Source organism: Pipra filicauda, unplaced genomic scaffold (assembly GCF_003945595.2).
Source record: "Pipra filicauda isolate LSUMZ 115617 unplaced genomic scaffold, ASM394559v2 scaffold114_size2234877_pilon, whole genome shotgun sequence".
Taxonomy (NCBI): Eukaryota; Metazoa; Chordata; class Aves; order Passeriformes; family Pipridae; genus Pipra; species Pipra filicauda.
The window spans coordinates 1,875,979-1,903,904 of record NW_024103596.1 but is presented as its reverse complement, the minus strand read 5'-3'; the positions used below and the strand labels follow the sequence as shown (position 1 = coordinate 1,903,904).

At 48.5% G+C, this 27,926-nt stretch overlaps 1 protein-coding gene across 6 annotated transcripts; it reads left to right on the top strand.

The window, feature by feature from the left end:
- The first annotated feature begins 172 nt into the window (after positions 1-172).
- On the top strand, positions 173-27,025 carry RGS8 (regulator of G protein signaling 8). Of its 6 annotated transcripts, XM_027740642.2 has the most exons (7): positions 6,709-6,726; positions 6,978-7,036; positions 8,536-9,073; positions 10,971-11,072; positions 12,003-12,067; positions 21,163-21,329; positions 23,064-27,025. In XM_027740642.2, exons 3-7 carry the CDS (start codon positions 9,048-9,050, stop codon positions 23,244-23,246), a joined length of 543 nt encoding a protein of 180 aa, XP_027596443.2. In that variant the 5' UTR covers positions 6,709-6,726; positions 6,978-7,036; positions 8,536-9,047; the 3' UTR covers positions 23,247-27,025. The 6 variants fall into 6 exon arrangements, with proteins under 6 accessions (XP_027596439.2, XP_039240162.1, XP_027596437.2 ...); XM_027740638.2 differs by lacking the exons at positions 6,709-6,726; positions 8,536-9,073 and adding an exon at positions 173-298; XM_039384228.1 differs by lacking the exon at positions 8,536-9,073 and having other exon boundaries at positions 6,597-6,726; positions 12,006-12,067.
- Positions 27,026-27,926: the final 901 nt, after the last annotated feature.

The following is a 27,926-nucleotide window of genomic DNA, read 5'->3' as shown; positions in this document are numbered from 1 at the left end:
ATACAAGCCTCTGTCTGCTCTGTGTGTGTGCATCTGCGAGAGCGCGCTCCCGCTCTCCCTTCTCCCCCTTCCCTCTCTTTCGTAACCCCCCTCCTTCCACCAGCTCTTGTTCTTTTCACGAGATGCAGGGCTGGGGAGCCAGGAAAAGTGGCACAGTGCTGCTGCTCCTGCGGAGATAACTGTGGCCAGGCTGGGTCCCTCGCCCTCCCCGATGCACCGGGAGTCTGCAGACACTGTTCCTCAGGGCCCCAACCAGCCATGTCCATCAAGCACCAAAAGCCACGTAGCTGCAAGACAGGTAAGAGCTAGGAGGGCCTTGGTGGGTCATGAAAGGCCCTGTGGTCCTTCACTTGGCCACGAGCCCCTGGGGGAGGGATTTTTCCTTGCTCCTGCCCCAGTTTCCTGCGGGAAAGAATGACTCCGCAGGCAGAGCGGGAGGGGAAGGGTGCTGCTCGGATGTCACCCCTATTAATGGCACGGCAGCGCTTCTCCCTGTGCATTAATCTTCCTGTGGCGTCTTATGAATGGTCAAAGGGACACAGACACTGCTTGTAATTAGCAGGCAGGGAAAGAGCAGCGTGTTTCTTACACTCAGCCCAGCCCAGCCCTGGCTGGGCTGATGGAGGAGCGGGACTGGTTCTGGGGTGATCTCCGTTGCAATGGGATTAGCGCTGGGCCTTTGATGCTGGGAGAAAACATCAGCCTGTGCTGGTGCCTGCACCTCTGAGATCTTCACCATCTTTGCATTTTTCCCCCCTGCTTTGCTATTGTTGTGTTTTTAAAATGGTGGATTGTGTTTCTTTTGAATATTTGGCTATCTGTGACATTGTGACTAACACCCGGGCTGAATGCTGGGGCTGAGCTGGTTAAAAATAAGACTAATTGGAGCGAAAAGAGACCGTGTTGGAGGCAAGAGAGCTGCACTGAGCTGAGACCGTAATGAAAACTTGCAGATGGCAGAGGCATGTGCACCCTTTGGGGGAAGAGCAGGGAGCTAAACCAGGGGGGCTCATTTTCCTGCTGCCCCATCCGCAGGGCTGCTGTAACTCATGGAGACCCCTGCAGCGGTGAGGGTCATCTCTTTGCTCTTTGATGGGTGGGGGAAATGAGCTGGTTGTTTGGCACAGCTAACAAATACAAGGGACCCGTTGTGTTGGCATCTTCTCCCTGTGGCTGATTATGTCTGCACCCCATCCCAGCGGAATGCCGTTGCATTCCTCCATCTGGGGAGCACACAGGTTGCATAATGAATGGGCTGAGCATTCTCTTTCCTGTTGTGCTGCCCTTCTCTTGTCCCTGAAGCCCCGGGCTCCTCCAAAGCAGCACTGGGACAAGCCTGGCCTCTTGCCCTGCCGTCCTTCCATGCGGCTCTGGGGACGTTGCCCGGGCCTTAGGGCTTGACTGGTGCAGGCATTGGCAGAGCTCAGTGAGCATCTCTATCCAGCATGGCAGGACACAGGCACTGATTGCAGCCAGTTTCCCGAGGAGGGATCGGTGCTGGATGCAGCAGACATTTTTATGAAAGAACCACCGTCTGCTGCAGAAAGAGGACGAGCCCATCTCACTCACCTCATTTATATTTTAGTTAAGGCTAGAGCTGCAGCCTCCAGAGATGAAAGAGAAATCCCAGCTCACCCTTGTGGCTAACTCTGTTTGTATTTCATCCTACAAATACCCATTCAGCTTCTTGTGTGTTTAAAGTGAAGCACGTGCTCAGGTGTTTTGCTGTGGTGGGACTGACCTGCCAGTCCCACATTGTGTATCCATGCAGGGTTAACAGCCCCGGTAAATCCTTGCTGTGGGACCTGGATGCCCTGTAAGCCCAAGTCTTTGAAATAGCAGCGATAAGAGCAGAGCAGCACAGACCTTGTCCATCATAAATGGATTTGGGACCGCAACCCTGAGGTCTTGGGGCTGATTTTTAGCATTCAGTAAACAGCTAGTTTGCAGTATTCAGCTCACAAAATGCAGGTTGCTAGCAAGCACCTCGGATGATCTCTTAGCAGAAAATTAACCTCATCTCTCAGCAAGCCTCGCTCCCTGGCCTGTGCCGAGCACCAGATCTCAATCAAAACCTCGGAGGGACAGAGAATCTGTGGCAGGGGATCATTGTGGAACTTCTGTCTGTTGGGGTGGATCTGTCTCGGCTTCCCAGCCACACACACTGCCTGCGTTACAGCCGCTGCCATATTGACAGCAGCAGCGACGCTGGAAGCTGGGAGGGCTCCAAGGCTGCACAGAGCGGCTCTGTGTCAACTCCAATCCTTTCTGCCTCCCTGCTCCACACTAACAGCATCCTCTCCAACGCACACACAGAGGCACGACGCGCTTCTTTACATGGAGCTGCTCCTGGGCACGGCAGCGTGGTTCCTCGGAGAACAATTATGAAATTGTAACAAAGTGCTTTAAAGGGGAAATTCTTCCCTTTGATTCCTGTCTGCCCCTCTCAGCCTGGAGCCTCCCACTCTGCTTTGCTGTTGGTTTTTTGTGTCCTAACCTGCCTGGAGGAACTGGGGAAGGAGCGTGGAGCACAGGCAGGGGCCAGGAGCCATCTCGCAGCGGAAGCATCTGTTCTGCCACGGCAATCGTGATGCCCGAGAGCCACAAACATGTCCAGGAGACACTCTGATCATTGACACAGGAGAGAATTTAAATAGCTGCCACGCTCTCGAGCTAAGCCAGAGACAGAACTGTAGATCACACTTTATGTAACTCATTTTTATTTTTAAACGTATTCTTTAATTTTCAAGGGGAGTTTGACTCGGTGGGTGTCTCCTATCTCCTTGTTAGCACATGTGAGGTGGCTTCTTTGATCAACCCACCATCCAGTGTATCAGCTGCTTGATTTCCTCACCTGTACCTGAAACTCAAGCTCCCCTTATTTCACCTTTCAGGATTTCCTCCTGCCTGGGCTGGTGTGGAGAATGATTTGAGGTTAAAGGTGAATGGATAAATTAACCCCTTGAAAGCATTCTGAGCTGCATCTCTGGATATTTCGTAGTGCTACTGGAGATCTTTTTTAAAAGGGGGATCTGTTCTGATGGCTCTTCACAAGTGAGAGAAATGTGTGGTTTGTTTTGCAGTTTAGCAAGTGATCTGTGTAAGTCCTAATTCCTTCCTTCCAAGGAAGTCACCTTGTGCTGAACTAAGGTGTTTTCCCTGGACACTCAGACAAGCCATCAGGCAGCCTTGGCACAGTGAGCAGAGTTGGTTGTCAGTTACCAACGATTTCTTTCCAGCTTTAAGTGCAAACAGGGGTGGAGAACAGAAAGCTCTGCAGATAAATTAATTACTGATTTGAATTCCCTTGGGGTTGGGCCCAATATAGGTACCCAGTCTGGATTCTGGATAAATTCTGAATGAACATGGAGGAGATCAAATGACACTTCATGTCACAAGAGAGTTGCTCTGAGTGTCACTCCAGGTCAAGGGTGGTTGTTCCTTCCAGTCCTCCAGCAAAAGACCAAAGCTCCCTTGGAATACAGCAGAAGGGGACTGTGGCTGCAGGTTTGTCATTGAGCTAAAGCTAAAGACAGGCTTTGCAGGTTTGCAGCATGCAGCCCACCTGAATTCCCAAAGCCAGGACTACTGTAGGAGGCAGCTGGCCTTGTGTAACTGGCAATTTGCAGTCACAGAGCCTACATGGAATTACAGAATGGTTTGGATTGGAAGGGACTTTAAAGCTCATTTTGTTCCAAGACCTTGCCATGGGCAGGGACACCTTCCATTACACCAGGTTGCTGAGCATCTTCTGGAGAGATCTCAGAGGCAACAGGATAGTTTGCTTGGCACTGTAGAAAATCCTCTTGGACTAGCAGGTTGTGAAAGCACACCCCTCAAACAAACTCCTTGCAGCACTGCACCAGAAAGGAGAGACGCTGCCATGGATCCAACAAAAGTTGCAAAGTAAGAGCAAGCACAACCCAAAGAAGCTCAAAGCCCTTGTGGCAGGGATCACTGTAAATATGACAAGGCTACGAAGTCGAAAATGAGAAGTGGAAGCGACAGCGGCAGGCTCAGCGTGATGTCTTGTTAAACAAAAAATAATGGCATTCCAGAGCAGCAGCAGACCCCCGAGGACACAGAACAAGAGTGAGAAGATAGGGAGAAGTCTGCTTAAATGTCAAGGTGAAGGGGTTTATTTGAGGCAAACCCACAGCCAAGTAAATGAGCCAGTCAGTGTAGACATCTTCTGATCTTCCAGCTCGGAGAAGGGTTGCCAGCCCCAGGAGGAGCATCCCTGTACCTGGAGAGGCAAAAGCCACACGACCACCAGCCAAAGCTGCCTTCCTGGTCCTGCTGGATGTGTCAGGACAGCCGTGCTGGAAGGCAGAGATGTCTTCAGGCCACATAATCATATCTCTCATTTGAGTGGCAGAAAAGGGCATCAATTGAAGCTGGTGGAGCTGTTTGGTCTGGAAGAAGTTTTTGGGTAAAAATCATTTGAGGGGATGATCAATGGTCAAAACACGTGGAATAGGTGGGGAGGCACTGAAAACAATAGGGATGGTGAAAAGAACCCTGGGGAGGGAGAAGATTAATGTCCAGGGAACACAGTGGCAAATTCCTTCCTTCCCCCCCAGGGACAGCCAACATTCCCAGTGCTGCACGTGTTCGCTGCTTGTGTGTTTGCTGTTACCAGGTCAGGAGGAAATTGCTTTGGAGTAATTTTTGGTGAGATTTAAAATTTTGGATGGGATTCAAGCCTAATATCAAAATGAGTTTTTTTTTATTAAAAGCATTTAAATAGAAGCTACAGAGTAGTCAGAAGCAGGAGGGCTATTTTAGAAGGAATTTGCTATAAACCTACTGCTCAGAAGCTTTCTAAAATATTACACTATAAAAACCCCATAATTCTCTTTATCTGCAATTTAATTACATTTCCCATAGTGCCTGTGTCAGAACAGTTCACTTATTCTTGTTCTCTATTAACTCACACCTGCCCCAGGAGATTTTTAGAAGAAAAAAATGATGATATTCAGAGTCATTTATGTTGCTCAGGATCTCACTGAGGTCACAAAAAGGTTCTAATGATGTACTAGAAAAATAGGAATTTGGGGGACTCATACTGGTGATGGCTGTGAGATTGCAATATATAAAACTGGTGTAAAAGCAGGGGGAGGAATGGGAGCACTTTTGTGATCCACTGACCTATCCCACCCAGAATTAGTGGATCAAAGTTTTTGATCTGTTTGGGACTGCAGCAAAGTATCAAAGTATCTGAGTAATGGACCAGAATTATTCAGAGCTTTGTTGATTGACCATTTTGCTGACCTCCTCCACCCCACAATATCTGTGGTGTAAATGAGCTCTGAGGGATGTCCTGGAAGTATTATGAAAACATTGTCACTTGTGACACCCTGCGGTGCCCAGAGAGAACCTGGGAGCGTGGAAAGAACGTATTAAAACAAAAATGACATGTTAGAAGTTAAACCCTTGGTGATGTTGTGTTAAATTTGGCTTGGGTTTGGGGCAAGGGCTGCAGCTGACTGTTATTTAACTTGAGCAAACCAGCCTGTGGGAGCAGAGGCATAAGATGAACCTCAACCTTTGACTGTGGATTAGAGGAGATTTTGCCAGCCACAGCATTTCTTCAGTGCTTGTCTTCTGATAACTGGAGACATGATTAATCCCAGTCAGGAACTGGGATTTGAGATGGGAGGTTGAGAACAAGGCAAATATTTCCTTGCCACATTGAGCTGTCAAGGAGAGCATCCAAGATGATGGAGACCTGAGACCATTGCTGCAGCGCTGCTGATCCCTGTGTTTTTGTAGGAGGTTTTGCAGGACTCTATCTCTCCCCAGGGATGGTGCCTGGTGATAATGTGCTATCTCAAGCCATGCTTCCTGCTTGTAGCACCAGGATGCCAAGGTCAGCAGTGTTTTAGCAGAGAGGAAGGTGACTACAAATTTCCAGCAAAAAGGCTTATTTAACTGCAGAAGTCTTTTTTTAAAATTTATTTTTATTTTTTTTTTTTAGTCAGTCAACTTTATCAGGATCAAAAAAGCAATGGATATCCCATGGCTTGAGCTCTCAGTGAGCCAGTGACTCCCCTCAGTGCCTGGGCAGCCTGTGTGACACCCAGATCTTGTCACTGATGGTGGGGCTGAGCCCAGAGTTGGGGGGCTGTGCTGCAGCCCCCTCCGTGTCCGTGCCCTGGGTTAGGTTGTTGTTAGAGTCACTGGGGTGCACTGGACATCCCACACACATCCCCTGGAGGATGGAGGCAGGTGCAGGAGAAAAAAAAGGCATTGGAGCCTATAGGCTGGGGTGGAGGGCACTGAGGGAGGTTGCAGGGAACAAGCGGGACTGCACAGACCAGGTGAGACAAGGGGTCTGTCACATCACTGGCTTGCTAGGTGGATTTTTCCTTCTGTCATCGCATGCCCAGCAATAAGGTCCTCCTTTGCCTTGTGCCAAAATCTTATTTGGCCCTGCTGACACCTGGGCTCCTTAATTAAACTGTCCCACCCCTTCTGTCTGTGGCAACTCCTGGCGATCTGCGACCTGAGAGAGCGGCAACCTCCCCAAAACCTCTGAGGAGCCGATTAAAACGATGCAGGCGGGTGCTTTATTCCGACATACCGAGGGTGACAACAGCGAGCGCTCTCGCAGGCATCCCCCCTCCCCGCCCCCAGATGCTCCCCGCCAGCCTCTGGCATCCGCCGCCCGTGCGCGGCGGGCCCCCATCCCCGCGGGGGGACAGGCTGGGGCTCTGCTGCCAGGTGGGTGAGGCGGGGATGCGGCGGAGCGGGAGGATGCGGGGGGCTCCTCGGCAGAGCGCTGCGAGCCGGCTGCGCAGCCGGGCTGGGGCTGCCGGGGGGTTTGGCTGGATGGGAGAGCGGCTCTGAGCGGCGCGGCTGCTGCTGCTGCTGCTGCTGCCCGGAGAGAGGTGGGGAGGGGAGGGGTGTCGAGGTGTGACTCTCGCCCCGGGCAGGGGGCTGTCTCTGAAGAAGACGCTCTGCTCTCTCCCCAGAGCCTCTCTGACCACGCTGTCGGCACAGACCCACCGGCAGGGAGGACAGGTCAAAGGCAGTGAGTATCTTTATCTCTGTGTCCGTCTGTCCGCAATGCCTCTGTGCTCGTTTTTTTCTCTGGATTTCTCTGCATGTGAACGGATGGATGGTCTTAATCTCCCGAAGCCCCTGAGATTTCACGGTTTGGGTTTGTTGTTTTTATTTTTTTAACCTTTGTGCTGCTATTTTTTTTTTTTTTCTATTGGGATGGCTTTATCTTTGCTCAGGTGATTTGACAACCTGAACGTCCTAATCACACCCCTCCCTTTCTGTCTCCCAAGAAGAAACCCCCAAAACACATCCATGATGAGACTGGCAATTCTCCTTGACCGGGGTCCTTTCATAGGAGGGGGAGGTAGGATGAATGATGGAGTGGGAGGTAAAAACCCTCACCAGGACCCCTATTGCAGTGCCAGACACCACAGATTATATTTTAAAGTAATACCTCGCCGGCTTTATTTGCAATCAGGGGAAATATCCGTGGGTATGTCAGCTGAGCAGTGGGATTGCCTTCATGGGAAATGTAGGTCTCAGCATCCGTGAAGTCAGACAGACTTTGGGATTGCGGGGAAGTTGGGTGCTGCTCAGCAGTGCAGGTGGTTGCTGTGGGGGCTGGCGGGTGGGTGGGAGTGGGGGTGAGCAGAAGGCTGTTTCATAACAGTACCCCAAAAATCGGGCTGCTAAAGGAGGCTGCAAGGGAGAGGGCACCCGGCTCTGCTTCCAGCTGTCGACTTGGAGCAGCAGTGGGAAAGAGGAGCAAGGGTTGCTGGACTCTAGGAAACTGCGTGCTGTGGCCCCACATGCGGGTGAGGCTGTTAATGAGGAAATTTAAAGGGGCTTAAGGAATTACAAGGATTGATTTCAGTTAAAGCGCATCCGAAGCAGCCGGTCAGGGTAGGGATTAAGGGAATGCACTCAGTGGCATGTAGCACAATCCCAGTTCCATTAATTTAGTGGGGAAGAGGCTTTGTGCGTTTTTAATGTAATCAGGTTTTAAGAGGGATGTTGTGTTGGGCAGCCCAAGCTCCGGGATCTCCCCAGGCCCCAGCAGAGCAGGGTCCTGACTCCTTGCACACCCTCCCTGCTCTCATCAGTTCCTCTGTCTCCTCCTCAGTTGTTCCCAGTGGGCAAGAGGGCACGACATGGAGGTTACCTGGAGCTTGGCCCTGTCCTGACAAGTCAGAAACCTTTACCCTGTGCTCACTGTGCAGTCCTGCTCTCTGTCCCTTTCGTGTCCTGGCTGGTGGATCTCACCTTCACTCTCTGTGAGATTTGTTCAACCAGTTGCCTGTGTGCCAAGGCTTATGGAAACCCCGCCATCCCCAGTCTCCCTCTCTCCCTTCCTCCTTCCCTTCCCTTTGCAGACTGTGCATCTCCTTGGTGGCTCCCCACGGGCTCCCACCACCCCAAAGAGGAGTCGCTTGCCTTGAGTCATTTTTGTGTGAGTGCTTGAGCCTGTGATGGTGAAAAGACCAGCACCTGCAGATGCGTGAAGTCCTCCTGTTATTTTATTTGCAGTGCCAGCTTTTCCATGATGCCTGGCCAGTAACACCAGCCATGACCTGGAGGGACAGGGACAAGAGGTAGTTTGGCCTTCTTAGCGAGGTCAGCCCGGAGCTCTGCCCGTTGAGGAGAGACCTTCAAAGGTGTTGAATGATGAGTGCAATAATGCCAACTCCTGCTGCTCCGTGGTGAGCTGTGACGCCAAACTCAAATCTCTTTAGACCTGAAGCTGGACTTAACCCACGGTCCTGGTCTTAGAAGGAAATGCTGTCTCTCCTCTGTGATCATCCCTCAACTCCGAACATCTTCCATTGAAAAACTGACCTTCCGCGCTAGGAGGCAAGGATCAAATGGGTTGAGAACAACTGGCCCTCCTTGTTTTTGGCAAAGAGGATCCTTTGATATATTTTTAAGTGCCAGGACATGAGACAGTAAATCCCTCCTTCCTGCACTCCTGCCTCCTGCAAACAGCCCCGACTGCGGTCCAAGCCAGCCAGTTAAAGGGTTAACCATAACTGGATGCCTGAATGGCTGCCTTACTGATCCCACGGAGGTAACTGGAAAGACACAATGCACCCCTCACCCCTGCCCATCCTGTCGCTCTCTATCTTGTCCAGCAAGCCCTTCAGCTTCTTGCAGCGTCTCCTCTTCCCTCCTGCCCTTCCCTTGCCTCTCCATCTCCTCTGGACCCAGTTTCTTTCCCTCTCTTTCTCCTGTGTCCTGTCTTGGAAGTCCTCACCAAGAGAAGGGTGTTCCATGAGAGACAGACAAACTCCTTGCCCGTGGCGCAGCGTCTCTGCCCCCTATACACTCTGATTCCCTGCTGCAGTCCCTTGATCTCAGGCATCAGAGGGAATTCTGAGCAGCACTGCGGTAATGTGTGTCACACCTCTTGCTGGGAAATTCGTGAGCTTGCTAGAGCAAACAGAGCAGGGAAGAGAAAGGTTGGGGGTAGGAGGCATCAGGAAAGGTACCAGGAGGATCCCATAGGAGACTCGGTGTCTGTTTGAGCACAGCAGGTCCAGCATGCTCAGCTGGGAATGTGACACTCTCTGTGCTGATATCTGGGGTTTATGGAGTGCAGCATCCCGGGCCCATGGCCGTGGGTCCATAGTTGGAGGCTGTGCAACAATTCCTGCAAGTGAAGATCTCCTGGTTTTTGTGCCTGTTAAATGCTGCGAGCTGCCTGTGCTGCACCAGGGAGACACTCGGTGCATTTAATTAACATTTAATTTGCTTTAAGATTACATTAAAATGTGCAATAATAGAAGCTCTCCGAAGGGCGGGAGGAGAAGGGGGAAACAGGCGCGCTACAGATTGGCTCAGGCACTGGTGCTGAAGTGTTCTGCAAGAATTACATATGGAAGGGAAAAAATCCTGTACTCCTGCAGCCACAGAAAGTATTCGGCATCTGTTTGGCAGCTGGGCTTGGAGAAGGGCTTCCTCCATCTCGAAAGTAGGTCCAGCAGCTGAGAAGTGGAGACTGAGTCACTAAATCTTCCTCCCATGGTCCAGAGGAGAGAATGGCCTGATTTGATTTCCAGGGAATCTGGTAGAAGAGATGCCCTTGGGCTGGAGAGATAAATCAGAGGCTCTGCCCTCCTAGAGCCCACGTAAACCCACTACCAGTCCCTATATGTTTTGGAGAGGAGATGGTGCCAGTCCCGTAGGATGCATGTGTGTGTTCCGTTTGCCTCTCCCTTCGTGTTCCCGCCCATCCCGGGGTTATGTAATGAAGGATGCTGCGGCTGCTGTCCCGGGAAGGGGCTGGCAAGGACGCGAGGGGCTGGCGGAGGATCGAAGGCTCTGGGGCTGGTTTGAAATTCAGAGGAAAAAAAGCAATAAAGCCATTTTCTGCCTCAGTAAGCGTGTCAGGAAAGAGGCAGTTTTATCCTGCTTATGTAACCCTGAGCCTAAAGAAGCTGCTTGGGATCGATCCTGGCCAGGGACTCATGGCTCTGCATCAGAGGCTCACCTTGCAGGTGCCTTACTCCCATTCTTCTTCCTCCAGCCCCCTCCTGTCCTCCAGCCCTGGTATTTGTGCTGTTTCTGGTGCTTCTGGAACAGGGTGACTGATTTCTTGTATTGCTGCCCATTGTTCTCCTCCCACACCTGACCAGAGCAGAACTTTCCAAGAAACCATCACAAAGTGCAGCCTTTAAAAGCCTTTTTGCCAGTCAGAGCAGCTGAATGACTGGTGTGGGTGAGCCTTCAGCTGCTCTGGTGCTGCGTCCATCCTTGGCATCTGCCTGACATCTTACTGGAGATGTCTCAGGGTCACTCCCACAGATGAGGGAGTCAAGGACACAGGTCTGATGAGGCACAGTGTCACTGAGGTTTTTCTGGGTTTGTTTTGTTGGTTTTTTTTTTGCCACTCTGGCTAGACGTATAATCATCATCTTCTTTGGTTTTCCCCTGCTAACACCCCTGCTCCCCCACATCGACCACAGGAACAGAGGGATGAGGACTCGCCTGGGCTGCCTGTCTCACAAATCAGACTCATATAATGATTTCACAGCTATTCTTCCGGACAAGCCCAACCGGGCTTTGAAGTGAGTATAGCTGCAGCATCCCACCCCAACCCCACTTCTGTCCTTCCCCTCCCTGCCCACCACCCCCTCCAGTATCGTCTTCCTTTTGTTGTACTTTGTATAAGCTGTGACCAGTTCTTTTAGCCAGGGGGAAGGAGGACACCAAAACAGCACCGATACAGCAGGAACAGCCTCAGCAAATACCTGGATCATTGACACGAGTTCTCCCGTGAGACAGGACATGTGCAGAGTCCCCACTGCTGTATGTGGGACAGTCTGCACCTACTTGAGGATGTAATTTACACCTCTGTCATCACAAATCAAAGCCTGAGTAGTTGGCTTGGTATAAGAGGTGACCCGCAATTTCAGCTCACAGTCACCTTCATCTGAGCCTTGCTATGAAGTATGAAGCACTGCCAAAATTTGGGTGATAGTTTGTACAGATGATTCCGACCACCCAGAGTCCTGATTTGAGATGACTGGGATGGGGCTCATCTGATCACAAGTCACTGCTTATACCTGAGCTAAGGTCTAATCTTCCCCTGAAAGGCAAGCGAGAGAAATAAACATTTCTGCAGCAGTGGGTTTCATTTCACTTGACTTTTGGAGTTTACAATGTAAATGTCTGCACCTGAGCTTGTTCCCTGGGCCTCTGCTTAGAGTCAATAAGGGAAAATTGGTCCCTTTTCGAGTGTGATTCTTCTGGCTTATTTTACCTGCCTATCTTGGGGTGTGAGATGAACTCAGCTGAGTCTCTGCAAGTCCCTTAGTATCTCCTCACTGATTCTAAAGAAAACCCAGGGTCATTGGCTCACCTGAAGACCTGTACATTGTAGACCTCCAAAGACAGGTGAGAAGAATTCCAGCCTTCCTTGGTGTCCTCACCAAACAGCTCTAGAGGCGATCAGCAGCTGTGGGTTATCTGCAACTTGCCTCTTCCTTTCTTTACAGAAGACTCTCAACAGAAGAAGCAACAAGATGGGCAGACTCTTTTGATGTCCTTTTGTCCCATAAATGTGAGTAGAAATCAAATTCTACACTTTTTTTTTTCCTCTTGTACCCTTAATACCTGTTGTAGTTAGGGCAAAGTATGTGTTGCATAGCAGGGGAAGGGTGCCTTGGACACCTGCTCACTACCCAGTGGTCACCATCCTTTCTAGGTAGGACTTGCCCTCTGCTTAAAAGGTTTTTGTGTGTTTCCTTCCTGGCTTTGCTACTTCCTGGAAACCCACAGCAGCTAAAGTCATCAGCCCGAGCCTTCTCCAGCCCCTGGGGGTGTACTGGAGGCAGGACCCCGAGGCTGCAACCCTGCAGATCATCCTTCAGCACGTGCCTCTGGGTCCAGCCTTTCCACCCAGGCACACAGCAGGTTCTCAGCTCACTAAATCCCCCCGAGATCCACGACTCCAGTTTGTTCCCCTCTCCCTGCAGCTGCTCTCTGAGCTGCCGTGCAGCCACTCCATGTGGAGGCACAGCCTTTGCTGGGAGCACCACGACACAACACCCTGCCTGCTTCAGTAACCTTGAACAACTCGCTCTGCCGCAGAGAAATCGTCCGTGGTCGCCCTGAGCAGAATCTAATTTACAGTTATCAATGCAGACCTGAAAATTTCCCATCCAGAGAACTCGTGCCAACCTATCATCAGCCCACCTCGCTCTGTTCAACAGATCAATTGTATCAGTTCTGTTCAGCAAATATGATTCTGCTTTGCCAGCATTTTCATGCTGAGAAATTATAAACAAGAAAGAGAAGTTCACAGTATGGGCTCATTCATGTGTTTCTATTGGAGAATAAAACCCAAGTGAGACAAGGTTGGGGAAAAGTCAACGTGGGCGGTGAACTGTTTCATTGCAATAAGGAGCTGTCTGGCTTGCTTAGAGATTCGGGTTTTTCTGCACTTACATTTTAAAATATAAGTGTAGAATTATATTATTAAGTAAAGTGTAATTTTGCTGGATTTCTACTGCGTTGACAGCAGTTTTGGCAGGGAATTAAGTGACAACTTTGAACAGGCTGGCTGACCAAGGCAGAAAGAACAGTATATAATTTTAGCAGCAGTATCTAGTTGAGATCATTGCTCTTGCAGCCAATAGGAAAAAAAAAATATGGTAAAGCTGGGTATGGCTAAGAGGGAACCTTTCTTTTGTGGAAATTCAGAACAAGAAGGGGAAAAATGCACCAAAGAGACTATGGGATGCCTGGGGGATGAAGAGGAGGAGGACAGGATATGCACATCACTGTTACCATCCTGAACTTGAGTCCCTGCTCCTCCCTCACTGATGTAAAACTTGAATTTCTCTTATTAGATACAGACTGCAGCAAAAATGCTTTGGTTACAAAACCCAGCAAATTTACCCGTCTATGCCCTGACATTATACAGATTGTTCCCTCTTTGGGTGACTACTGCAGATGCTGAATCAAACCTTAGTTCAATTATTTTGTCCAACAGCTTCCCCGAGAGTGTCTGGTTTTATTAATAAATTAGGCTTATAGAGTGATAAATGAATTATCAGGATTTTTCCTGTCTCTAGAACGGAAAGTTAATTCTGATAACTCTCTGGCACTAATGAAAAATATTCAGTTCCTAATAGCAACAGAAGGTGATCTTTAAAATTTAAATTAATCTTTTTTTATCTGCAGTCACGGTGACATTGCCTGGTGATTGGTGACAAAGAAATTTGTTGTTTAATAAACTACTTTCTAAAGGAATATATTATAACTGCTCTGCACCTGAAGCTTCTGGAATTGCCAGCCTGGCAACCAAGGGTTATAATGATGCAACTACAAAAAGCTCTGTTGCAACAGAAATGTTGTTTTAGTTACAGTGGTTTAAAGGAGAGAAGAACATATATTCAAAAAATTAATTATATTGTATGAGTTGCATTTTTGCTGTTAGAGATGTGCTGATATTAGACAGGTAAGGGAGCCTTATGCCTTATCTGCCAAAATTTGGGAGTAAAAAGAAGCAGTGCCTGGCCTGCTGGCATTTGCCTGTAGTGAAGCTGCCAGATAATATTCTGCTTTCAGTGCCAAGAAAAGGACAGAACTGTCTCCTAATTTCCCTGTGACTGCTCAGGTGAACAATATTAGCCAGGGAAAATTCATGCTTGGGGGCATGGGCTAAGCACCAGCTGGGCTCAGGGAGAATTTCCCCTGAGGCTCACAGCATCTGCAGGTAGATCACTTCTGCCTGACACATCTGTCATAAACTCCGTCTTCACTAGATGGACAGTTCATTTATTTTGGAAAGGAGATTGTGATGCTGATTTCAGGGGGTTATGCGGTGTTTTCCGCTGCAGTTACGGAGGTTTTGGGTCCCTTCCAGCCCTCCTGTTCTTTGGGGAAAATACACCCTGGACTGCTCAAGCAGGACTCAGGAGCTGGATGTAGCAGCTGAAAACAGGGCAGATGTTGTGGGCAATATTGCAAGGGGTTGGACAGGTGGAAAAATTGCTCCAAGGAGCAAGAAAGTGGTTCAGAGCTCCCTAAAAGACTCTCCAAAATGCCAAGGTGAGCAGGCTGCCCTCGTATTCAGAGCAGGCACCACTTCTTCCCCTTCTTACTTTCATGAGTCTCCAAAAGGTTTCTAAATGGAAGTGACCTGAATAGGTTTCATGCATTATACAGACTCTACAGAGAGTGTCATTATGCCAGGCTGGGTGGGGATTTGAGCAACCTGGCCTAGTGGAAGATGTCCCTGCCCACTGCAGGGGAGCTGGAATTAGATAATCTTTAAGGTCCCTTCCAACCCAAACCATTCTGTGATTTTATGCTCACTTTTGCCAAATATCTCTTGAAGTGTGATGGCCCCGTGGAGCTCCCTGTTTCTCTCTCCCCACGTTGTTTTAATGGATATTCTGTGTAGATAATGTTTGATCCTGACCTGCCGCTGTCTTGCAGCATCTTGGACTGAAAACCCCTGGGATCTGAAGCAGTTGCTTTTCTGCAGAGATTCCCAGGCTGGGTAATGCCCCTCTGCACAGAGTGGTCTGATTTGGATTAATTCCCCAGTCATTTAAAGGGTAATTTGTGTTGACATTTGCAAGAGATTGCGAGTAGGAAAGGCAGGAAGGCTCTCCCTGTTGCACCCCCACCTTCCTTTTGCACTGGCACTGGGATCCAGCATCCCTCATCCCTCCTGGAGTAAGCAGTGCTGAGCAGTGGGATGCAGCACAGCTCCGTTTCACTGGCAGCCCCAGATGGATAGGTCAGTGCAATGATATCCTAATTGCTTCTGCTAATGGGTAAAGCAAATCAACTTGAAACCCTGGGGTCAGCCAGACAATCCCTTTTTTACATCAGGAGCCTTGTCTGAGCTCCCTGCCAGACGCAAGCACAGCACAGCATTGTTCCCTGGGGTCAGGGCTTCTGAGCAAGCAACAGGAGAGAGAAGTCTGATCCTACTCTTCTCAGGGAATTGAGAAAGTAAGAGACAGATTGTATGCAGCGTGTTTCCTTGGGTGCCCAGGGAGCAAAAGCAGTGGCTTTAAGCTTTAAAATGCTACATTTTGGCATCTTTCCCTGTTTTGTGCCAGAGCAATGGCTCCCAGGGAAGAGGAGCTCAGCGGGGTCCCCAGAGTGTGTGTGCATGCGTGTGAGTAACTGAGGAGTAATCCCCCCTCTGTACCCATGCCCAGGAGGTACAGCCTGGTCAGCCAGATGACGATTTCTTTTGACAGGCTGCTGGAGGGAAACACAAGCAATAGCATGTCTCATTCTGCATCCCTCGCGGGGCTGGACACATGGCTTGTCCTTTGTCCAGAATCCAGCAGGACAGTCTGTCCTCAACCCTTATTCACTTTTCAACGAAGCGTCTGACACCGAGAACCTTTGCATTGAATTTCCACTTTTATCTCAGGGGTGAATTCCCCCCCCCCCCCCCAGATTTTTTTGTGATCTCTGTGCTCTTCTGCCCAAACTTTATTGTTGTTCTCCTCCTCCTGTTGTCTACACATTCCTCCTCTTCCTACACAGCACAGGAATATCCCAACCTACTCTAGTTCTTTCTAAGCCAGAACAGCATTAGAATTAATGTTGTGCTGGTGACAGGCAGCTAAGATTAAACAAAGCACTGCTCAGCAGCAGCGAGAGCACGTACGTGTGCGACCTTGTCTCTCCAGCCCTGGACCCAACATGCTCCATGGAGCTAATCCGTTCACTCAGCAGCCACAGGGACTCTACCTTTACTCCCTACACGAAGTCTGCTGATGGAGTGAAACGTGGGCATTAAATTAATGATTGTTGATTGCTTTCTTACTCTGACAGTGGCAGGTGCGTGGTTATTAAGCCTCCCTGCCTGAGTGATTTAGGCCACTAATCTCGGCCCTTCCTCATGCTGCTGAGGCTTGCCTTAGTTAAGACCTGCCTTGTGTTTCCTGCTGGCCACTTCAGTCCTTTCCTCCACAGCCCTTCTTGCTGTGTCCTGAAGAGCAATGTCTGAACGGGATTTTAGGAGCTCCTGAGTCCCTGTCCTCACATGGCCATCAAACTGCCTCGCACTGCCCATTTATAAAACACAAATTCCTGTCACTGTCTGATTCACAGGTGACCTGCAAGGTCTTGGGATGGGGTAATGTGTGAGCACTTGCACAGTCCTTCCTGGCAATCCTCTTGCATGTTCCTCAGTCTATTTAAATGGAGAGCAGGGCATTTTGAAGCTTATATTTACGCTGCAAAAGTGAAAACTCAAATGCCTTTGGCTTCTCTCTCAGACTCTTGAGACTCAGTAAAGAGCTCCATTTCTTCACCTTCAACTTACCTGATCCATCAGTACTGATTTCCTCCTTTGGCTTCAAGCAAATCTCTTGAATCAAATTCCTGAATAATTGCCCAGTAGTTGTCTAGGAGGGCTGTGCATCTCTACTCAGTACATCCTGTCCTCTTGAATGGCCATGCCTTTAGGCAATGTGTTAGGGATATCTTGTGCTGCTGCATCTGAAGACTTCTAATACTGCTTTTAATTTCTGTGCTCTCTGTATAAAGCATCCCTTTGGAATCACACTCCAGGTTATTTCAGGAGGTGATGCTCTCCTGCTCATACCACACTCCAATCCAGTCCTGGTAGCCCTAGCAAAAAGCTGTCCAGTTGCACAGGATGAGCTTTGAAATGCTGATCATTCGTGAGTGACCCTTCCTGGAGAGCTTTCACTGTGCAGGAGGAGATTAAACATCCAGGCCAAATTCCAGCTCAGGTGGTAGCAGTCTCCACACCTAACTGTCCTCCTGCCCTTTCAATCAGATTTGTCATTATTCCACAATATACTTGCGGGCAGTGATTTACCAACCAGTCCTCTGGGCTCCCATCTCCAAACCTGGCTGTCAGGCACAGCTGTAAGTGCTGGCAGGCAGTCAAGGACTAAAGATGAAAGCCAAGGCATCCTGGAGTCAAGGATGACCTCTACAGCATCCAGAGCCTCCTCTGCAAGGTCCTCACAGGTTCAGCCTCATCACTTCCAGCTCCTCGAAAGCTGTGAGGAGTGCATGACAGGAATATATGAAAAAGCAGAGAACAGCCAGACACTATTATTTATCCATTCGCTGTCTAAACTTACTTCAAGATAAAAAGGAGTTGATTGACATGAGAGCAGGAGGCAGAGCACATGGAAACCTCCTGGTCCCAGGGGACACTTGCTGCGGCTGCTCTCCGGGGCAGGGCTGAAGCAAACGCCTTTCTCTCCTTGTCAACCATGATATTCCTTTCCTTCAGCAGAAATTATATTTTCCAGCTCTTACATTTTTCGGATACTTTTCAGATATTACATTTTTCTGATATTATATTTGTCAGAGATGATATTTTGCAGATGATATTTTGCAGAGCTGATACTTCCACACAACACTCCTATTCCTGAAAATTATTCTCTGTCAGTGGTGGGACGCTGGAGCTGTTGCACAGGAAAGAAGGGGGAAAAAAAAAGCCAGGGGAGCAAGATCTCTGCAGGGGGACACACAGCAGAGACTGTCTAGTCATAGAAGTGTGCTTGGGTGCTGGAATATTTAATGTCAAGCATCCTAGGAGCTGAGGATATATAAAATGACACAGATCTTGAGGAACTGCAACTTTCTCCCTTTTTTATTTTCTTCATTCTCAAACCTGTCAGTCTGCCATTATATCCTCTCCTTTCCCTCCTGCAAAGACTCCCTGCTCTATTCTCCAGTCCTCCACTTGCTCCTCCACAGGACCTGTGAACTGTATAGGCATTAAGGGGGACACAGGTTTTGGAAAATGTTTCCGTGTCCCAGATTTCAGGAAGGGGAGCAGCCTTAAAACATCCCTCTCCTTCATCATATTTATCTCCCCACGGAGATGCTCAAAGCAGCCATGGGCAGCATGGTCCTGACAGGTGCCTTGTTCCTGGAGATGCCTTTGGCACTCTGCTCTACTTCTCAGGGCTGATGTCATCTTGTTGTCGCCCCAGGCTTGGACCCACAATTTGCACTGTTATTTACTCTGCAGTGCTTGTGGACAAGAGCTCTGGTTTTGTTCACTGTAGCAGTGTAAAGCCTTGATCTTCTCCTAAAAGTCCTTTAATTAAGAAGTGTCAGGATGAGTTGGAATAATACAGCTATATCTGGGGCTGACAGAAGGAAGAAGCACAGCTGAGATGTATCCATTTTTGTTGCTGATCCCAGACTGATGATGGAGCAGTTACTGCACAGAGCCTGTTATTGAAGGAGCTTTGAGAAACCCAGAACAGAGGGGTTTAGCCTCTAATTTGGTCTTGGCTGGCAGACAGGACCAAAGGCATTTCTGCCTTTCCCTTTGAGAACTTAGGCAGTCTCTGCTGACTGACATGCAGCCAGAAATAGGATTGTCTGTTGCTGCCCAATACTCAGGGCCATTTCTTAGGGCTTGAGGCTTCAGCAGGAGCTGAAAAATATCTCCACATCCTAAATGATTACCAGAAACACAAGAAGCAGGAATAAGATTAGGACACCGAAGGAGAAACAGGGTAGTGTCACATTGTTAAAGATCTATAACATGTATATATATATAGCATATGAACAGCATATTTATTATATATAGCATATAGATAACATATTATATATAGCATAACATATTATATATAGCATATACAGCATATAGAAGGAACTATCTGAATAGCCTGTTGAAAGATTTTAGGATTATCCAGAGGGATCTGAGAAATGGGCCTGTGGAAATCTCATGAGGTTTAGTAAGATCAAGTGCAACATGCTGCACCTGGGTCAGGGCAACTCCTACTATCAATACAGGCTGGGAATGACCAGACCAAGAGCAGCCCTGCTGAGAAGAAAGATGGAGAGGGACTTTTTACAAGGGCATGGAGTGACAGAACAAGAGGGAATGGCTTCAAACCGACAGAGAGTAGGTTTAGATTAGATATTAGTAAGAAATTCTTCCCCATGAGAGTGGTGAGGGACTGGCACAGGTTGCCCAGAGAAGCTGTGGCTACCCCATCCCTGGAAGTGTTCAAGGCCAGGTTGGAAGTCCTGGTCTAGTGGAAGGTGACCCTGTCCATGGCAGGGGGGTTGGAACAAGATGATCTTTAAGGTCGCTTCCAACCCAAACCATTCTGTGATTCTGTCGTTCTATGATTTGTTTTGTGTGTAGCAAGAGTGTGAGAAAACAATTCCCACAAGTTATAGGCTCAGTGTCTGCTTTTTTTGTAGCCATTTATAGATCTGTGGTAAATTCTATGGCTTACTACTAAATGTTTGTACTATCTGTAGTCAGGTGCACAGTTCTTGGCTGGCACTATTAATATAAAGAACATTTCACTCTCCTTGGCAGGGGGAGTTGGAAGTAGATGATATTTAAGGTCCTTTCCAACCCAAAGCCTTGTAGGATTCTGTGATTGCCATTTCTCCTCACCTACCCGGTACAGGCAAGAAAACAAGGATAAAGCTGTAAGGGAGTTTGTGATGGATCCTGTGAGATGGCCAGCCCCTGTCCCTGGTGGGCCTGGGCTTGCTGTGGGTGTGTAAAAATGATCCATACCAAGCATTGCAGCTTCCATGTCCTTGCCATGGGAGAAAGGAGGGAAGGCAGCACTGCCAAGATCTCCCACAGCAGAAAAGGAGCAGGTGGAGCCCTCAACCCACAGCATTGCAGGAGTTCAGGTCCTACAAACCCCCATCAGTCTTTGTCAGATCCTGTACAACGCTGCTCCTCTCATCCTTTAGAGGAGTATGACCTTGCTGAGTGCATTCCCGATTCCAGCAATATTTTTAGGCACTTGCTGGGAAGTAGCCAATGCTGACTCAAGAGCTTTCCAGTCATGAACTACAAAAACTCAGACCCTATAGAAAAAGACGGGGAAGAGTTAGAAACATGTTACTGGAAAAAAAAATTGGGAGATAAATTTATCCCAGGGAGAAAGGGTATGTATGAAACCTCCGGCTACTTCCACTCTGCTGGTGCCGTTCAGGGAAAGGAAATAAAAAACAGTGGCTGTGTCCATAAATAGGCCCAGGCAGGGGTTTAAGAGGACACAGATTGCCTAATAAATCTCTCCATATTTCTAATCTGCCCCGGCTGACTCAGATTGCATTACTGAAATGCCACAATTGCTAAGCATTAGCAAGTGATAAGAACACTTTTACCACCGACCAGACAAGTTGTAATTATGCCACGTCCTTTTCCTCTCCCGTTTATTGTAGCTCTAACAGACTCTCCAAGATCCTTCCTCTGTTTAAATAAGAACCAAAAATGGCACAAGGCAATAAAGCAAAGTGACAGAAAACATAGGAGACAAGTCCACAGCTGCCGTGTTTTATTAAAGGTTTTTCTTAATGACAGGATGTTACAAAGTGTTGCATTAAGATGCACAAGATGCAAAGAGATGGTACCTTTCAAGCTTGATGATTCCAGGAGGAACTTTTCAAAGGTTCAGTGTCCCAGTCTTGAGGAAAACAGTTTTTCAGAGCTACATCAAATGATGTTTGGCTTCGTGGCAGCTCAAAAGAGCTCACCTGATGCAGCAGTGTAAGTTATGGACATCCTGGGATCTCAGACCTTGGGAGAAAAATCAAATTGTCTTTGGTAGGAAGGGTTGGATGGAAGGGTGTCTGTTAAAGAGGCAGCTTCCTGCCTTCTTTCCCCTCCCATTGCAACTCCCCACGTCTCTCTTGCAGACGGACTGGCCGCTTTCCGTGCTTTCCTGAAGACTGAGTTCAGCGAGGAAAACCTGGAGTTCTGGCTCGCCTGCGAGGACTTCAAGAAGACCCGCTCGGCAGCCAAGCTGGCCACCAAGGCCCAGCGGATCTTCGAGGAGTTCATCGACGTGCAGGCTCCCCGAGAGGTGAGGGGGTATTCCAGCACCCTGGGCTGGCACGGCATCCCTGCGCCGAGGGGAGCAGGTCCATCTCCCCCACACGGGACCTGTGGGGTACCAGGGAGCCCTCCCTCCTTCCTTCCCCTCCCAGAGGTGATGGTGATGAGTGGATAAGGAGGGTGGCACTGCCATCCTGGCTGCTACAGCTGCCTCTACTCATGGTGACTCATCCCCAGTGAGGGCAACCACTTTGATGATACTAAATTAGTCACAGCCAGAGAGTTCACCGGCAGCCTCAACCTACATTTCCTAACCTCTTCCAGCTTCCTAGAAGCATTTTCACCTTGCTCCTCTCATTTACTATCAATCCTCGAGCAGGCTATTGGGCTCATTCCTCACAGGACACTTTGCATAGAACAATCCCAGGAACGACTAACGTGTTGACTCTCCAGGGAGAAGTGTTTATCTGCTGACTAACTCCCAACTCAATTAGACCTCCTGAAAGACGCGAACAATAACTCCGAGCTGAACAAAAAGTGCAGTCACAACGCAGAGCCTGGAATTGTTAAGTCCTCTTTCAGGTGCTGACAGGCAGATGCAGCTGTCAGATCCTGTGTCGTGATGCTGGGTTGTGTTACTGTACTCATAACACAACCGCGAGGGCCTCACTGCACTTACTGCCTCTGCTCCACTGCGCGGGTGCTTGGCACAATCCAGGTGCCCACGAGGGGAGCCCCTAAAAGGGCTCATTTTTTGGGCTAGGAAGGCTATTGCAAGGCCACTGAGGAGGACCCAGATTTGCACCAAAGTGTGTGGGTGTCTCAGGGAGCGCTTCAATGCCCGCTGCTCTCTGTTAGCGTCTTCTTGCTGTTATTCATGAAGCTGGGTGAGATTTTAAGGACTGGAGGGCTGAATCTTGATTACAAATGTAGAGTACAGGTAGGATGGGGGCTCTCCTATAATTTGGTCCAGCTGTGAAATTTCCTTAACACTGTTATAATTTTGGCAAGCTCAAATGACCCTTAAGCAATGCAGAGAGTTAATCTGTACTGCTGCCATGCACAATAATGCAGACAGCTTTACTTTCCAGGCTCCTTTAAGTTTGGACACTGGGTTAGTAACAACAAATACCAACTTTTCAGCCGTTTTTTTTCCAAACAATAACCCTAACAAATGCTGATTGCTTTGCTAGGGAAAGAAAACAGGAAAACTCCCTTAGCTGGCTTTGCAAACAAAAGGCAGTCATAACATTGGGGTGGTTTATTTTTTCAAGCCTCTGCTCCAGATATTGTAACACTAAGCTGTTATGGGAAAAATCAAACAATTTATTTTAGATCAACAGAGTTTGAAAGCATTTAATAAGAATGTACTAATAGTTTAACCCCAGTTAAAAGTTCATTCAGCTGTATATTGGGCATGTTGTGAAGAATAAAGGGAATGGAGAAACCATGGTTGGAAGGAGAGAGGTTAGGCTGAATCAGCACTTTTGGATGACGTGCTGCATAAGAGTCTGAATAAGAGTAATTTGATTTCAGAAGTGCTCAGATCACTATAAATCCAGTTCAACTTTTCCAGGCTTGGGGCAGGATTCATACTACTGGATCACTAAACTCTGCAGAGTTGTGGGGGCTGTTTACGCCCGGGTGAGGGTGGGACCTTGGTTCTGCTGCTGTTTTACAGCCACGGCTGAGAGGGAATGCGCCATTTTAAGGAGGCAAACTGGTCACTCAGTACCAAACTCTCTTCTGCTACTTTTCCCAGGTGAACATAGACTTCCAGACACGGGAGCTGACAAGAAGAAATGTGCAGGAGCCCTCCCTCTCCTGCTTTGACCAAGCTCAGGGGAAGGTGCACAGCCTGATGGAGAAAGACTCGTATCCCAGGTTCCTGAGATCCAAAATTTACACAGACCTGCTGTCTCAAACCCAGAGGAGGCTCAGCTAGAGCAGCTGTGGGGCCCTCAGAAACCATGTGCTTCCCACAACAGCCAAAACCCATGTCTAAACGTGAAAATTTCTCGGTGTTAAAAGCAGTGGGAATGAGAAAAGAGGGAGAAGGGGAAGAGGAGGCTTCCAGATCATGATCCAGGCACGGTATTAAGACTCTTTGACTTTCTGTGCTTTTTTTTTTTGGTTAGCAGTAGCACCTTGCAGTTGTTGCCTCCCTCTAGCACAAACCCACAATTCTCTCTAGTCACGGGGTCATCTGTTGGGAAGGCAGGTTTCCTTTAAAATTACTGCATTGGTTTGTGTGTAAATAACACCATGGCACCTCTCCATCCTTCCAGACATCTCCCTGGTTCTCACCTCTCCCCTGTGCTTGGAAGGGCCCTAAAGGCAGTTCTGACTCTTGTGAAGCCATGTCCAGCCCAAAGCAGTGTCTCCCACACTGGCTGCTGGGGTCTGGACCCAGAGACCAAGGGGAGGGAGAGAGAAGGAGAAGGCACATGATTCATGCTGCTTCTCAGTGCAGAAACCATCAGCAAACTCAGCTCACCTTTCGATTTTGGTTGCACACCTTATGACACCAGCTGCTACCCTGTCACAGCCCCTTAGCCTTCAGGGAGGAGACCAAGAGTTGTTTGCCATAGGACTGCCAAGGAGCTGAGATTTTCTCATGAGGAAGGTAATCCCAAAAGCTCTCGCTGGATGTGGTCAGACAAGTCTTCTAGTGCGACTGATTGTTTTTCATTAATATTATTTGTTTGTGCTGTAGCTCAGCCTCAGGACCCCAGTTGTCGTTCAGGCTTCGTTGTGTTGGGCACTGTACCAAAACCTAACACGAAGAGGCTCCTGGCTGCCACAGACATTAACAGGCTTGGTGGCTTCTCAGGAATGATCTGTTGGCTGTTGGGGGAGAGTCAAGAGAAAGAATGTCCCCCCTGCCCCTTGCTGAGGTGTAAGAGAAGCACAAGACCTGTCTGCTACGGTAGATGGTATTTTTCATGTAGTACCTGACCAGCGCATGGCAACATGAAAAATCACAATTATATTTTTATTATTCACTGATTATTGACTGTTGTTACCTACCAATTGTCCACTGTGGGTTCAATGCCATCTACTAAAGACACAGACCCTGCTGCACGGTGCTTGTTTCAAACAGGATAGAGGGAAGCATGGAGTGAGCAGGACGGGTGTCCGGGTGTGCAGTGGGGTGTGAGGTGTCCTTTGGCCCTATTCCCACAGCCTGGATAGCCGCTGCAGGAGAAGACTCTGTGCAGATGTCAGTGGTGTAGCACCTCCTCTGTGCTGTGCAATAATTCCTACCATCTGATGGCCCCATTTCCACGGCATTGCCGTTCCAGCTTGTTGGATTCTTGCAATATTTTCTAGTGGAGAAGCAGACAGCCTGTCTGTAGATTTGAGCCTACAGACCAGAGGTCTGTTTTCTTAATTTTATGAAGGCCTGGAAAGTGACCCCATGGATCTTTTCCTTCTCTCCATCATCGACAGACCAGAGGCTTTAAACCTCTGCTCTATATGAGGGTGGTGGGTAGATTGGTTACATCAGAAAGCTGCTGATAAAGATTTAGTGTAGTGTGGTGTAAACTAGGTAGAGTGAATTCTAAAGCTAAGCATGATGTGTTTGGAATGAGATACAAAAAGCCTGCTTAGATATTAAAAATTACTGTCCGTGAACTAGGTAGGAAACAGTTTTTGAGGCTTTCTGTGAGGATGCTGTGCAGGACATTAGAACAAATAGCTTTAGGAGCAAGATAGAGGTGGTAAGCATGTTTGGTTTATTTGGAGGTGTGTGGTCTCTAAGACACTAAAGTCCAGATATGGTACAATTGCAAATTTTATGTTCGGTAAGGAAATCTGCTTTTCGGTACCTGTTTAGTCAGGAACAGAATTCTCCAGGTCTTTGGTAGGCAAATATCATCTCCAGTTAACTTTCCCTGAGGACTGGCCAGAAAGAGCAGCATGCTCTGGCGTCCTGGCCAGTGTTCTAAGCTGTCCTCTGCCCCTGCAAGGACACCTGAGGAGCAGGGGCTGGAGTGTGGTGAGAGATGTGGCATTCTGCAGCCACACTCAGGCTCAGTGGCACAACTTTTGGAATTGTTGAGGTATGTGATGTCCCTAATGTTGTGTGTCCAGAGAGAAAATGCTCAAGGTCTGGATGTTGCTTTGCAAATTTGACTGTAGTGGCTTCAGGCAAAAGTCTGTGCTACTTGTTTGAAAGTGGGAGCAATGAGAGATGTCTGAAAAATGCCCAGGATTTGCCATGATTCATCTAAGGGGTCCATGTTGTGCAGTAGTTCCAACAGCCCAAAGCTTTATGGCAAACAAGATACTTGGCAAAGAAGGTGCAGTGGCACAGGTGTCTGGGGAAACCTGTGCAATGCTGTGGAAGGAATCAAAGATGGAAGGAAAGGATATACAGCTGTGCATCCAGTGGCTGTCCCTGGTGGTATCTGGGCCATAGGAAATGGAGCAGAGTCACATCACCTATACAGACCCCTCCTGACCCAGGGGGTGAGGGCAAACCCCCCAATGTTGTGGTGAAACACTCTCAGGGCTTGACATGCAAGGGAGGATTCAAAGCTTCCCTCACCGACAGTGAGGAGAGACTGGAAGAACTGCCCTTTCCAAGAGACACTGTCTAACACACCTGTGTAACACAGGATGGACTGGGATCTCTCAGGGGCACAGGCTGCTTTGGCTGAAATAGTTCCCCCTGAGATGGCCTGTGGCCCCAGCTGTACCCAGTGTCACTGCAACTGGTGATCCCACTGCTGCCAAACGGCAGCTCAGCTTCCTGACACTGTGGCATCAAACAAGTCCTGCAAGGGGTGAAGAGTGGCCACCTTGTCTGGCCCTGCCCTCCTCACTTTCAGCCTTCTCTCGCCTGCACATGCAAAAAGCATCCCAGTGGTGCCCAGGATGTGAGAGCCAGCAGCAGGAGGCTTATGCAGTCACAGCTTTTAAAGAGAAGACAGAAGGCCACGTTAACTGCCTTGTGGTACTTCTCTACAAGCCCCTGACAGACCCCCTGAGTGGGCTCGGATGGTGCTGACCTCTAGTGCCAGTTGATGCACCCCGGACAAGGCTCTGCAGCAAAGCCCCCCACGGTGGGGAGGGTCACAGATACAGCCAGGAAAGGAGGACACAGAATAAACAAGATGTTTGTGCCAAGGAATGGGAGTGAGGACAATCCCCAGGCTTCCCTGATGGCTACAAGGGCTGGTCCTGTTCAGAGTGTGACTCCAGAAGGTAACATCTCTCCACAAGCTCCTCCAGTGTTGGTGCTGTTGTCCTCTCAGTTTATGTCAGAACTCATGAAGAAACTCCAAAGTAACCAACACCCTGTAAATCCAAGCTCCCCACTCTCCTCCATCAGCCTGGAAAATTGCTTTGAGTGGGCGTATCCAGAGATGCCATTGCTGCAGTGGTGACAGGAGCTGTAATCACACTGGCTGGTGTAGGAGAAGTGTTTTGCCCATTAAAGTTGTGCCAGATAACATCCTCCACGGGAAACATCATCCTAGAGCCCAGAGTGGAGCAGAAGTATTGTCTGAGGCATACGAGTCTATCACAGTTATTTTTGTTGCTGCTCTTACAGTTCGCCTCTCTTGAAGGAAAGCAGACTAGTTATTTAAAGCAAAACTATATTTTTCTTAAACAAAAAATTGGCACCAGCTGCTTCTTTTATGCCAGATGTCAGTCTGAAGTGAATTAAAATAGACAGCCTATGGCTCTTCCCCTTAAACCAGGGGCTGATCGAGGAAAGCACTGAGTGATGACTAATGCCTATCAAGGACAAATATCCTATCTTTGATTCATCTCTTCCTCATGTGAAAGGGATATTCATAACTTAGAAACCCCATTTCTCTCCTCCACAAGCCCACACCTTCAAAATTTTCCTCATGTTCCAAGTAATGTCAGAGTGTGCCATCATAAGAAGACAAGGGAAAAAAGTTGGTTCACTCAGCTCTTTTTATTCTGTTTGCTGGTACATATCCAGTCAGCTCCCAAGTCCCTTGATAGCAAAAGGGAAAAAGAGCTTACAAATCTCCTTTCTCTTTTCTATAAGCTTCAGGTGGTGTTAACTCCAGGATGGAGATGCAGAATCCCAATCTGCTTTAAGATTCTCCTGCTTTGGCCCATCAGCCAGGCTTGGGATGATTTCCATCACTTTTAGTGGACTCTTTAATGTACAGAGGGGTCCCTGTCCTCACACTGGGGGGGTGTGAATGGCAAAGTCTCGCTGGTCTAAGCAGGGGAGGAAAATCTGTGTGTGTGTCTGCGGGTGTGGGTGGGTGAGAGTGCATGTGACTTCATGTGTACCTTATTTAGTGTCCTCTACTACAGAAGCTTTTCTGAGACATAGATGTGCATGTTAAAATAGGAGAATTAGGCACAAATGACATAAAATGAGATTTTTTAGCCAGTGTTGTGTTTGCCTTGTGTGTAAGTTTGACCAGTAGTAAGAGATGTAAAACTCTGCTAGGCTTCCAGTTACCCATAAGAGCACATGTATCAAACTGAACTGAATGTTCACTGATAGACACAAAACCAAAATGTTTACAGCATTCAGAGCAATAGCAAAGCATACCTCACGCCAGTCCTGGAGTGCCTCTCACCCATCAGTGCAAGCTCTCCCCTTCCTTGGGGCCTCTTGCTT

Bases quoted from the DNA above. Each gene is read 5' to 3' on its own strand.
- RGS8 (XM_027740638.2), top strand. From the start codon at position 212: ATGCACCGGGAGTCTGCAGACACTGTTCCTCAGGGCCCCAACCAGCCA. The intron at 11,073-12,002 runs GTGAGTATAGCT...CTTTCTTTACAG, and splicing joins AAGCCCAACCGGGCTTTGAA to AAGACTCTCAACAGAAGAAG. The intron at 12,068-21,162 runs GTGAGTAGAAAT...TCTCTCTTGCAG, and splicing joins TGTCCTTTTGTCCCATAAAT to ACGGACTGGCCGCTTTCCGT.